The 13,523-nt window shown below is 37.8% G+C and overlaps 1 protein-coding gene across 3 annotated transcripts in view; it reads left to right on the top strand.

Annotated features, from left to right (window-relative positions):
- Positions 1 to 13,523, top strand: part of LOC100264243 (mediator of RNA polymerase II transcription subunit 15a) — a 61,205-nt gene that overhangs the window by 38,465 nt on the left and 9,217 nt on the right. For all 3 annotated transcript variants that reach the window (XM_059741538.1, XM_059741537.1, XM_059741539.1), the window contains exons 5-9: positions 792 to 2,096; positions 5,636 to 5,706; positions 10,061 to 10,135; positions 10,434 to 11,966; positions 12,045 to 12,389. In XM_059741538.1, the coding sequence (XP_059597521.1) occupies positions 792 to 2,096; positions 5,636 to 5,706; positions 10,061 to 10,135; positions 10,434 to 11,966; positions 12,045 to 12,389 (3,329 nt within the window). The remainder of the gene's footprint in view (positions 1 to 791; positions 2,097 to 5,635; positions 5,707 to 10,060; positions 10,136 to 10,433; positions 11,967 to 12,044; positions 12,390 to 13,523) is intronic.

Genomic DNA, 13,523 nt, shown 5'->3' with positions numbered 1-13,523 from the left:
GTTTGGTGGGCAATTTAATAGTTGTGTTGAGGGATTATAGAGTAACTTTGGAGGAAGACTCGGTGTTTTGGAAGGAAGGAGAGGGCGGGCTGTTTGAAGTCAAGAAAGCGTATAGTGTGTTGACAAATACTGCAGGAGCGGATTTCCCTCATAGCAAAATTTGGGTGGACAAAGTTCCAACCAAAATTGCTTTTTTTGCTTGGGAAGCTACTTGGGGGAAGGTTCTCACTTTGGATAGGCTGCAGAGAAGAGGGTGGCAATTCCCTAACCGGTGTTTTTTGTGTGGGTGTGAAGAGGAAACGATCAATCATATCTTAATTCATTGTACAATGGCAAAAGGGTTGTGGGATATCATTCTTGCATTGTGTGGTGTACAGTGGGTAAAGGAGGTTCTTAGTAGTTGGAAAGGCTCTTTTGTGGGGAGAAAAAGGAAAAAAGTGTGGAAATCCATCCCGCTATACATTTTTTGGACAATATGGAAGGAGAGGAACAGACTAGCTCTTAAGGGGGGAGTGTTGGCACTTCAGAAATTAAAAACTTCGTTTGTGTACAATATTTGGGGTTGGGCTAAAGTGTATATTGATATGGAGTCGAATTCCCTAATAGGTTTCTTGGAGTGGTTAGCCTCCAATTAGGGTTGGGTTGTCTTGTTTTTTGTTTGAGGGGCCTTTGTAGCCTCGTATACTTCCTGTATGCTGTGCGGCTGCTAAGCCTTCTTTAATACAATTGCTTGCTTATCAAAAAAAAAAAACATTTATTCTTCTAATTAAATGTCCTCTTATCTTGAATAGCATCTCACAGTATGCAACCCCAAGTGCACAACCAAGGGCAACAGCTCCCTGTCCCATTGGCACCTAATCAGTCTCAAACACGGCAACAGCTGCTGGCCCAAAATATTCAAACTAACATTGCATCTGGAGTACCAAGTTCTGCCAGCTTGCCATCCACACTATCTTCTGTTACTAGTTTGAACCAGACTCCCATGCAAAATGTTGTTGGCCAGAACTCTGGGATGCAGAACATCTCTGGCATTCCACAGAACTCAGTAGGGAATTCAATGGGACAAGGGGTGCCTTCAAATATGTTTGCCAATTCTCAGAGGCAGAGCCAAGGAAGGCCACAGGTAGTTCCACAACAGCAACAGCAGCAGTCCCAGAGCTCACAGCAGTACATTTATCAGCAGCAGTTGCAACATCACCTTTTAAAACAGAAGTATCAGCAACAGCAGCAGCAGCAGACTCTGTTACAATCAAATCAGTTCCAATCGTCTCAGCAATCCGTCATGCAAACTTCATCTGGTATGCAATCAGCTCCTCTGTCTGGCCTTCAACAGAATCAGCCGTCTTCTGTTCAACAGTCATCACAATCTGTGCTTCAGCAACATCCACCGGCGGTTCTCAGGCAACAGCAACAGCCACAACAGACTCCTGTTATGCATCAACAGCAAACATCAATGACACAGCAGCCAATATTGCCCTCACAGCAGCAGCAGCAGCTTATAGGACAACCACCCAATGCTACAACCATGCAATCAAATCAGTTGATTGGACAACAAAACAGCTTTTCTGACTTGCAGCAGCAGCAGCAGCAACAGCAGCAGAGGCTGCTAAGCCAGCAAAATAATCTTCCAAACCTGCAGCAGCAGCAACAGCAGCAGCAGCACCAGTTGATGGCTCAGCAGAGCAACCTTTCGAATATTCATCAGCAACAGCTGGGCCATCAAAGTAATGTTTCTGCACTGCAGCAGCAGCAACAAATGCTTGGAACTCAATCTGGTAATCCTAGTATGCAGACTAATCAGCACCCTGTACATATATTGCAACAATCCAAGGTTCCAGTTCAGCAACAAACGCAGCAGGGTGTGTCAAATTTGCTGGCAACACAAGGGCAGCAGTCACAACAACAGCCATCACAGCAGCAACTGATGTCACAGTTTCAATCACAGTCAACACAGTTGCAACCACAGCCAAATTCATTACAGAGAGACATGCAACAAAGACTTCAAACCTCAGGGGCCTTGCTTCAAACACAGAATGTTATTGATCAGCAGAAGCAGTTATTTCAGTCCCAAAGAGCTCTTCCAGAAGCATCATCAAGTATGTTGTTGTAGCTTATAAACTTTCTTATTACTCCTATTGCTTCTTAACTGTTTTTTGCCCAGCTTCCATTCTTATCATCATATTCATGGCATTTTATGACTGTTACAGATGTGTCCATTTTTCTTTTTATCAATTTGTTGTTGCCTTTATTCAAGTGTTGAAGTGTTAGTGGTTTATTGATAAAAAGCAAGGGTCACTATTAGCTTTTGTTCTTTGTGGTGTACAGAAAAAGGATTTTAAACACCTCTCATTCCTCTCTCACTCTCCCTTTCAGAATATTTTATGTACCTTTGCTCTCCCCCCTACCCCAGCCATGCATACACAAAGTGGTCACTGCTGTTCTCATGATTTCTTGATGATGACATCCCCTACATCTGCGCCGTTACTTGCCAAAAGTTTCTCAATTGCAGCATGCTATCTAGCATGAAACCAAGATTTGAAATATATTTTTTCCAAACCTGGTATTTAGTGTGAAGCTGATGTTTATAATAAATTTTGTCCAAACTAGGTAGGAAATGCGTTGGACTGGTCATAATGGTAAAGGTATTTCTATTAAATTATAGTGGGTGTTTTGAGTAAGATGCTTTGCATGAGGGCTACAAACCTAATAGACCACCTGAATTAATTAATTAGAAAAGAGCATTATACTATTTGTTAATGCAAAACCTATAAAGCATCTAAGTGAATTACCTTTCAATTTTAGTAGGGAGAGTTTTATTTCCCCTCATTTAATTTTAGATGTTGCTTAGATTGGTGAAGTTTAGAATTCTTCTAGTTTTGTTGAGGTTCTAGCATTTCCAACTTGGTAGAAATAAATTGGGTCTATTTGTCCTGGTCCATTTTTTTTTTTCTTTTTAAACCATCCTTTAGTGCAATACCCTTTTTTGGCACATCCATTGACTTGTTACACATTAAAAGAAAAGAAACATATTATCCTTTCTTAAAATATCTAACTACAATTATTCTCTTTTGTGGTTTGATCATTGAAACAGAATGTCTCTTAAATGTGCATTTCCTACATATTGGACTAAAGTCTCTTGCTAAATACTTTTTAAAAAGTTTTCAAACATATTTTCTTTTTCAGATTTTTCAAACATATTTTTGTCTGTTATTTTCTCTTTTTTCCCCCTCTTCTGCAAACCTTAGGAGCACATTACTCTTTTTGATCCTTCCAAATGATTAAGAATATTCTATATGATATCAGTGAAAATGGTTAGAAATGTCAGTTATGTTTTTCTTCAAAATGATAAATTTTCACCAAGTTACTAGTAATAGATTAGTGTGTGTGTTTTTCAAATTGATATGTGAGATATATACCATAGATTTTCTTGGTGATGTTTAGTGAAAGTTTGAGGAAAAAATTGTTCCTCTATATCTTTGAAGTTTAGGATTACAATATATATATATATATATATATATAGGACTACTTTTGAGTACATGCAAAAGGAAAAAAATAAAAAGATACAACTTTGCAAATAATCACTACCCTGACAAAAAAAAAAAAAAAAAACTAAATTAGAAACATTGACTCAGTTGATTCTATCCTGTAATTTACTCCACTAAATCAAATCACAACATCCCATTTACCACACTAAATCAAATCTCCGACATATTTTATGATTTCCCACATTTAGCGTTTATTTATTCTTTTATGAGTAGATTAATTAAAGTACCTTGAAGGGAAAGGGGGGGGGGGGGGGGGGGTGAACCATTGGACCATGGTCTATGCAAGGAATCAACCAAGATAAGAGAAACAAAAAAACCTAGACAACACTAAGCTCTCAGTGACCATGATATATGTGCTAGAGATTTACTTTGTGATCTGTTTCATTTCTATATCCTTTTGTTTCTTTAATACACAAATATGAGTAAACTAATGAAGCATCATGAAAGGGGGCACACCCTAGTACAAGGGGGTTTATGAGGAAATCCAAGAAAAAGGATAGAGAATTTTTGGCCAACATAAACGTAAGCTCTTAATTAACTTAAGAAAAGACAAAGTCCTCTCCTCCTCTTCCATGGAAGGTCTAGATCATGTGAATAAGGATTTTAAGTGTCTTTAAGCTGAAAAACCATTATCTCTTTCTCTTCAAAAGCCTGCCTATTGTTCTCCTTCCATCTGCACAAAAAAAGAAAAAGAAAAAAAAAGAAGCTAAATTATACCACTACTTTCATCCTTCTCTTACGAACAAATGATCATGTCAACAAGCCGGGGCGCCCTTTTCACTAAATGAGGTATACCCATGAAATGCCAAACATGGAGAAAAAGTGGCATCCACAAAGATCCAACCACCTCTCAATGGAGGAGAATGTGATTTGCAGACTCAACTTGGTAACTCAAGAAGCAACAATTCACCATGGTCCATCTCCTCCTTATTAGTTGAGCTATGTTAACAACCTTCTTCCAAGCTGCTTCCTAAGTGGAAAGACCTACCTTGGATAGGGCACCAGACTGGCAAATGCTTCTCACCAACAATGAAGGGAATGAAGACACGATAATAGGAGGGGCCACCCTATAAAAAAAATAATCCAAGAAGCACCTCTTTCTAGGTGCCTTTCATCAAAATGATTCTTTTATTTCTACTGGAATGGTAAAGCTGTGAATTCAGGCCATGAAAGTCACTACCATCTTGGAAACCAATGATGCTGTTAGAAATCCAATGAGATGACCATACTTTTGAGCTCCAACAACCTGCAACAGAGGCCTCTTTGTTGGATGCTGAAACCAAAAGACTGAAAAAAGATCCTCAATTGATTGATCCCTGCATCAGCCATCAAGTAAAAAATTTAATCCTCAGCCTATTCCCTGCCCATATACTAGTGAAAGAATGGAATATATCCCTACCTTTTCATATAGCTTGCCAAATGCCATGATCAATCTGCCCTAACCCTTCCTCATGCACCATTGCCTCTATATCGTTGTTCTTTTAGTTTTGCTGTCTTCATTTTTTGGAATGGAAGTGCTATGAAAGAAAACTAGGTTATTATTCTCAATCCTTTTTCCCATTGATAATTAACTTGGGCTTTACTTTGATATTAATAGTTTTGTAGATTGTGAAAATTAGTGGAACATATTTTTCCATGCCAGAAAGTTTTAATATACCTTTTCTTTACATCCTTTTTGACTGTTGGAGAAAATGATGCAACCTTGAATCCTTCCTTCAATTGACTAATAGACAAGGTTTTTAGTGAAGCTTTTGTAGGTTGCTTTTCTTCCACTACTGAATCATTCATCAGGCCTGATATTTTATCAGTTTATACGTTTGCATCTGATTACACAATCTGCATTTAATATGACTATTATGAGTCTTTCTCATTTTGGCCCTTGGGACTTTTGGTTTTGTGCTTAAAATTTTACTTAATTCCATTTGGAAGAATGTTGCTGGCATGTGCATTTGTAAGGTTTGTGTGTGGGAATTTTTTTCCCTTTTCTAGTAACATTTCTCTCAGTTGTGCTTCTTTCAGTTTTTTCCTTCTTTTCTCCCCCTCTCTGACAGACATCTATTAAGTGCACATATTCTATATTTGTTTTGTAGCTTCTTTGGATTCCACAGCCCAGACAGGGACTATTAATGTGGGTGATTGGCAAGAGGAGGTGTATCAAAAGGTAATATGTTCTTTTTTTGCTCATCTGATTGCACCCACCAGTGGAGGACTTAAAGGGTGTGGTGCATGGTTTATTATTATTATTTTTAATAAAAATAGTGTTGGGTTGGGAACCAACTAGGATTTATTATAACCAAATTTAGTTGCTAGAATAACAAAAAACAGTAAGAAACTATTAAAAACCTGCAAAGGGATGATGACAAAGGGAAAAAGATTACTGCTGTCACACTAAGTAGGTTTTAGAATAAATTCCTTCAAAGAGGAAAGATTGACCCCTTTTTAGGGATTGACAAAGATCTCAAGTTCAGTAGCAAAATAATAGAAAATCTTATATTTATTCTTGAAAGAAGATATTACAATTCTTATAGAGAACTGCCCACAACTTGTTCTACTAATAATCAATCTTGATCCTTAAACACATACTAATCTTGACATACTGTCATAACTTAATAGAAGTTTCATAGAAAAACTTAAAATACATCCTGTTTGATGCTAAGGTAGCATGAATAATGCTGAAATAGAAATGTGAATAGTGCTGCAATACAGCCCTAAGCTGTAATTCTATTTTCATATAAATAGTAATGCTATATATCAGTATTTTAAAACCGGACCGGACTGGCTGGTCCAACCGCCGATCGGTCACTAGTTCGGTCCAGTTTAGTTGTTTAAGTTGGGTAGCTATTGAACTGGCATTGAACTGTTGAAATCGACGGTTAGACCGATGAACTGGACGACTCGACCGGTTTCAAGTGTGAACTGAATGGTTCAAAAAACCCCTTTCCTCCCCCCTTTCGGCACCCGCCTCAGCTGCCGTCCCCCCCTTCCTTCTTCCCAGATCTGTAATTGCGTCTCCACCCTCCCTCTCTTCCTAGTCACCCCTCTCCTCCCCCCTTTCGGCTCCCGTCTCAGCCGTCGCCTTTTTCCCAGATCTGCAACTGCGCCTCCACCCTCCCTCTCTTTCCAGTTCCCAACGTGCACCCCTCACTCTCCCTCTTTTCCCAGTCCTAGCGTGCGCTCCCTCCCCTCCCCCCAAAACCTTTCCTTTTTTTTTTTAGTTAAACTTTCTTCCACTTTCCCACCTCCAGCACAAACACGTCCCATTTCATTTCCAGGTTTATATATATATATATATATATTTATATTTATTCTCATTTACCTTTTTAGTTCATCTTGGATTCTCCATAATTATTTATTTTATTTTATATTTGTTATTTTTTTAACTCTATGATTTTTAAAACTTGTGATTTTAATTTAAATGAATGAAAACATCATAATTTTAAATAAATTTCTGGTTTTAAAATAAGTTTTTGATTTAAAAATAAATTTAAAAAATTTTAATTTTAAATTAAAATTTTGATTTTAATTTTAATTTCTAATTTGAAACTAATTTTTTGATTTTCAAACAATATTATGATTTTCAAATAAAATTTTAATTTTTAAATAATATATAAATTATTATTTTTATTTTTATAATTATTTTTAATTTTAATAATATATAAATTATATATTTATGATATCATTGGTTCGACCACCGGTTTGACTGGTGAACCATGAATCGATAACTTTTTTAGTTCAATGAACGGTCTGGTTTTGAAAACATTGCTACATATCCATTAATGTTGACATTGCCATGAAAAGCTACTTAGGTTTTAGATCTGCCTAAGACCAAATTCATGGGACATGGGACACAAGTTTGCTAGTTGAAGTGGTCAAATTTTCTTGTGCACCACATGGTAAACCACAAAATGAAATATCAATGTGGTATGGAAGTATAGGTCCATATTAAGAGAGTATCCTTGAGAACTTGGATTAGATATGTGTTTATTTATTTATTGGATTTGGACATGCTTGTTTAGTATGACATCATTATTGGACTTGTACCTATACCACTTAGTTTCACACAGTCGCTTGGGAACGTGGATTTTTGGAATATTTTTTTAGTTGTATCTGCACTTGATTGTCATTTTAGTTGCAACAAGCTTTTACACGTGTGCATGCTAATTGTTAGTTGTAATTTCTCTCTAATTGATATACTAATTGTTACACGTGTGCATACTAATTGTTAGTTGGACCCCTCCTTTCTTAAGGGCGTTTAATGATTGGGAGGTAGAGTTGGTGGAATGTTTTTTGCAAAAGATCCAAGTCTTTAGGGTGCAAAGGGAGGTGGAAGATAGAATGATTTGGATAGCTTCGAGGTGTGGCACCTTTACGGTTAGGTCTCTTTATTCTATTTTGGAGCTCAGAGATTCTCCTTTGTTCCCTTGTGGTAGTATTTGGTGGGCGAGTGTGCCTCCTAAGGTGGCTTTCTTTGCTTGGGAGGCTTCTTGGGATAAAATCTTAACTTTGGACCAACTTCAAAGGAGGGGGTACTCGTTGGCAAATAGGTGTTTTCTATGCCTCTTTGAAGTAGAGACGGTGGATCACCTTTTACTTTATTGTGCAAAGACTCGGGTTCTATGGAATCTTCTTTTCTCCCTCTTTGGTGTGGCCTAGATTCTCTCTTGTTCAATGAAGGAAACTCTTCTTGGGTGACATAGGGCTTTTGTGGGGAAAACTCGTAAAAAGGTTTGACAAATGACCCCCTTATGTATATTTTGGACAGTCTGGAAGGAAAGGAATATGTTAGCATCTGGTAATGAGGAGCTTTCGCTCCAAAGATTGAAAAATTCTTTTGTATGTAATCTTTGGTCTTGGGTTAGGGTGTCTATATTTTTGAACCCTCCTTCACTTGTAAGCTTTTTTGATTGGTTAGGCTCTAAGTAAGGGCAGGTGATGTTTTTTGTTTCTATCCCTTCCCCTTCGGTTTGAGCCTTTGGGCTTTTTTTGTATACTCCCTGTATACTCTAAGGGCACTGCTTTTGGTGCTTCCTTTTTTCTTTATATACATCTTTTTTATCTGTAAAAAAAAAAAAAAAAAATTGTTGCAAATTCATAAATTGTTTTGAAAACTTAGCAATCTTCCACTTGGTGACTTCTCCTTAAGTCTTGGCACTTAGATGGTGGAGATTTGGAAGGGTGGAGGCTATGACTCTCTCTCTAGAACATATGAGAGAACAAATGAATAACAAAAGTTTGAAACCCTAACCCTTGAAGGAGCATTTATTGTCTTTTCCATGAGCTTAAGTGACTTGAGCCTACCTCAGGCTTGGGTCACTTAATCTAACCCAAAGAGGACCTAAATTATTTATTAACTTAATAGGGTTCCAATTAATTAATTAGCTCAATTTAGAGATACAGTTCATTAACTCTTGTGCAACATTGAGAAGGGGACAATCGATGAAAGTCTTAGAAGGCAAATGCTGGTTTACTGTAGAGTTGAAATCCTTGTGATGGGGGATCAACCTTGGGTTCTCGATTTCGTATTCTTTATAGAGTTACATTAGTTAAAAATTCTCCTATATCATCTGAACTACGGGCGCTTTTTCCCTTTTACTTGAAACTTTAATTTTCATGTAAACCTTATGACTTAGAGATAGAAGGTCTCGAAAGTCTCTTGTCCATTCGCTCTCGTGTGACCCTATCCTTGTCTTCCCAAATGAGAGAGTTTGGTCATTATCGTCTTTAGTCGTATTCATGGTAAAATCGTTCTTCAGTTCTTCTTAGCCTTATGTAATCAATCGACTCTAGTTCTTCTTTCTTCATCAAAATTTATATGGAAATCAAGAGTTTCATCAAAGGTTAAGGCATATGCTTGGTTAGCAGTCAATAAGGGGATCAATACCAATGACTTGTTTTAGGTGGGAGGACCTTTCAAAGCCCTTAGTCTAGATCATTGCACTTTGCATATAGGAAAGTGGAGAATCGATTAATTGCTTTTTTTTTTACATTGTCCGATCACTTTGGAGTTATGACAAAAGTTATTTAGATTAGCCAGATTGGATTGGATTCCTCTTGGAAGTATCAATCATATAATGACCATTGATTTTAAGGGTTTGAGAAGCACTTTGAGAGGCAAAGTTTTGTGGCAGATCACTTGTCTTATGCTGATTTGGATAGTATGGTGGGAAAAAAAATGCAATGACCTTTTACTGTTGTTGTTCTTTTTATGTTATTTTAATATTTTCTTATTTTAAATTATTATTATTATTATTGTTTTTGGTTTTGGTTTTGGTTTGAAACTACATTGAAAAAAATGAGTTTATCTGTCTTCTTCTTGTTTTTGGTCTTGTTTTCAAACTATACCGATGCATAGAACTGATAGATTTGTGAATTTGACAAAAATGAGTTTATCTTTCTTCTTCTGTTGGTCAGCTTATTTTTGTGAACTAATAGATGCGTCAATGTGATTCTATAAAGTATTAGCTCCTGAAAACATGAAGTTTTAACCATTTATATCTTTCTGACTATATTTGCAGATAAAAAGAATGAAGGAGATGTACTTACCTGATTTAAATGAGATGCACCAGAAAATTGCAGCTAAATTGCAGCAGGTGCGTTATCCATTTAAATCTTTCTTTCTGGCATTCATTGCCTAAGGTTAAGCCACAAACCAGACAGCATTGTCTTAGTTCTTTGGTAAAGCATCCTTAATCCCTTGTTGATAGGTGGGGTGGGGGCCTGCCATTCCAAATATTGCAGCCTATTCCTGGGGAATGGTAATACACCATTTGTTGTAATACCAGAAGAGAAGAAAAAAGAAAGAAACTTCTAACAATTACTTTTATAGATTATTCTTTTACTTTCTGTTGTGATCTTGTTATTATGTTTGCTTTTATTGTTGTTTTCCAGCATGATTCTCTTCCTCAGCAACCAAAGACAGAGCAGCTCGAGAAGCTCAAAATATTTAAAGCAATGTTGGAGAGGATGATTACAGTCTTGCAGTTGTCCAAGAATAGTATTACACCTAATTTCAAGGAGAAGCTGATCGGCTATGAAAAGCAGATAGTTAGCTTTATTAACACACATAGGCCCCGGAAGCCTGTTCCTCCACTGCAACATGGACAATCGTCTGTGTCTCATATGCACTCCATGCAGCAGCCACAGCAGTCACAATCTCAACTTAGTCAAGGTCAGCCACATGAAAATCAAATGAACCCTCAGTTGCAACCAATGAATTTACAGGGTTCTGTAGCAACAATGCAGCAGAACAATGTGCCAAGCTTACAGCCAAGTTCTATGCCTTCTTTATCTGGCCTGCCAAATGCACAGCAGAATATAATGAATTCACTACAATCCAGTGCCAATTTGGATTCAGGACAAGGAAATGCACTGACTTCATTGCAGCAGGCTGCTGTAGGAGCTCTACAACAAAACCCTGTGAGTGCTCCCCAACAGGCAAACATTAACAACTTGTCATCACAAAATGGGGTTAATGTGCTACAGCAGAACATTAATCAACTTCAGCCAAATTCCAATATGCTTCAACATCAGCATCTGAAACAACAGCAGGAGCAGATGATGCAGACACAGCAACTGAAACAGCAAATGCAGCAGCGCCAGATGCAGCAGCAGTTGATGCAAAAACAACAGTTAATGCAGCAGCAGCAGCAGCAGCAGCAACAGCAGCAGCAACAGCAACAACAGCAGCAACAGCAACAACAGCAGCAACAACAACAGCAGCAGCAGCAGCAGCAGCAGCAGCAGCAGCAGCAGCAGCAACAGCAGCAGCAGCAACAACAACAGCAGCAGCAGCAGCAGTTACACCAGCAAACAAAACAGCAGCAGCCTGCACAATTGCAGGCACACCAAATGTCACAGCCTCATCAAATGAATGATGTGAATGATTTGAAGATGAGGCAGGGAATGAGTGCGAATAAACCAGGAGTATTCCACCAACATCAAGGAGCAGTGCAGCGCTCAGCTTATCCTCAACAGTTGAAATCTGGAACTTCATTTCCTATTTCCTCACCTCAACTCCTGCAGACTGCATCTCCTCAAATTCCTCAACATTCTTCTCCACAGATTGATCAGCAAAATTTGCTAACATCTCTTACAAAAGCTGGAACACCTTTGCAATCTGCAAATTCGCCATTTGTGGTTCCATCTCCTTCAACTCCCTTGGCTCCATCACCTATGCCAGGGGAATCTGAGAAACTTAATTCTGGTATTTCCTTAATCACGAATGCTGGAAATATTGGACATCACCAAACAACTGGTGCACTAGCACCACCCCCATCCCTTGCCATTGGAACCCCTGGGATATCAGCCTCGCCGTTGCTTGCTGAGTTCACCAGTCTGGATGGCAATCATGGTAATGCATCAACAATGGTTTCTGGCAAGTCAAGTGTTACAGAGCAGCCGCTTGAACGCTTAATTAAAGTGGTTAGTTAAGTTGATTTAGTTTCAATCCTAGTTGCATACTTGAACATGTATAATATAACTTACTGTTGTAATTTTCAGGTAAAGTTGATGTCACCTAAAGCTTTAAGTGCCTCGGTTAGCGACATTGGTTCAGTTGTCAGCATGATCGATAGGATTGCAGGATCTGCTCCTGGTAATGGGTCCAGGGCTGCAGTTGGTGAGGATTTGGTTGCCATGACAAAATGCCGTTTGCAAGCTAGAAATTTTATCACACTAGATGGAGCTGCTGGAACAAGGAAAATGAGGCGCTACACTAGTGCAATGCCCTTAAATGTTGTATCATCAGCTGGCAGTGTGAATGACAGCTTCAAGCAGTTGGCTGGTTCAGAGACATCTGACCTAGAGTCAACAGCGACATCTAGTGCCAAGAGGCCCCGGATTGAGGTATTATGTACACTGTTGATTGTCTTTTCATTAAGAACAATAACTATTGATTGATATGCATTTAACTGGAGCATCATTATATAGAATTTTGTGAATTCTTTGTAGGACCTCAAGTGGCATATGAATAATTGCTAATCCAATGTTTTGGTGAAATTTCCTATGTTACATTGATGCTCTCTCATGTGACTTGAATCATTTAATTGGTTTACTGTTTTGAACTGCAAAGTCATCATGTTTATGGAGAATGTTATGCCTTACAAAACTAATGATTTCACACAGGTTATCTTATCATTTTTTTGGGGGTAATTTTTTGAACTTCCCTAAAATAATTTCATCTCATTTTCGCATATTTGACGCTCACACAATATTTCATGCATTGTAATACTGGATGAAACAATTCATATAAGAAACAATTTGGTTAAATAGAGAAGAACAATGTAAAAGGGGGTCATATTAGAAAAGACAGTCTTTTCTGGTTAGAAATGCTTTACAAGATGAATATACATATGTAGATGTGCTGCCTAAGAAAAAGGAAATCCGAGTGGACATGAGTTCTGGGATTCAGAGGATACCTCCCAATTGATGTGCCCTCTTTTAGCTTAAAAAACCAGCATATGTTGTTGACTAGGAGCCCAATAGAACATGCAGTCAATGAATCTAGCAATGTTGAAGCTCTCTCTAAAAGAGTTGTTTGCATCTTTATTGCTTGTTTGATGAATTGGAAAGGTGCCAATCATGCAATGACAATTTTTGAACTATTTTTGGCTGAAGTTTGAGAAGACTAAACTATTTCGCCTCCCTGATTTCTAGTATGATGCACATTTCTGCAACTTGCATGGATTGCTTTTCCCTGCTAGTTTGGAAAATTCAAAACAGGTATTACTGTTATGAATGTAATCTTCAATACTATTGTCACCCAAATGAACCTCCACTTTTATGTATCATGAGGAGTCCTCATCAAAGGCCTAGGAAGAATGTAAATCACCACTAGCTTTTGGGTACATGGGGTCACTACTATCCATTCTCTAATTAGAGACAAATTTGCAATGACTTTGAAGTCCTTGATGATGGAGACCTAAAAGGCAATTTGATTTTTTATTTTTTATTTTTCCAAAAATAGACTTTAAAATTTGT

This window comes from Vitis vinifera, chromosome 13, assembly GCF_030704535.1.
Source record: "Vitis vinifera cultivar Pinot Noir 40024 chromosome 13, ASM3070453v1".
NCBI lineage: Eukaryota > Viridiplantae > Streptophyta > Magnoliopsida > Vitales > Vitaceae > Vitis > Vitis vinifera.
Note: the sequence above shows the minus strand (reverse complement) of the source record. Positions and strands in the feature narration are given on the sequence as shown.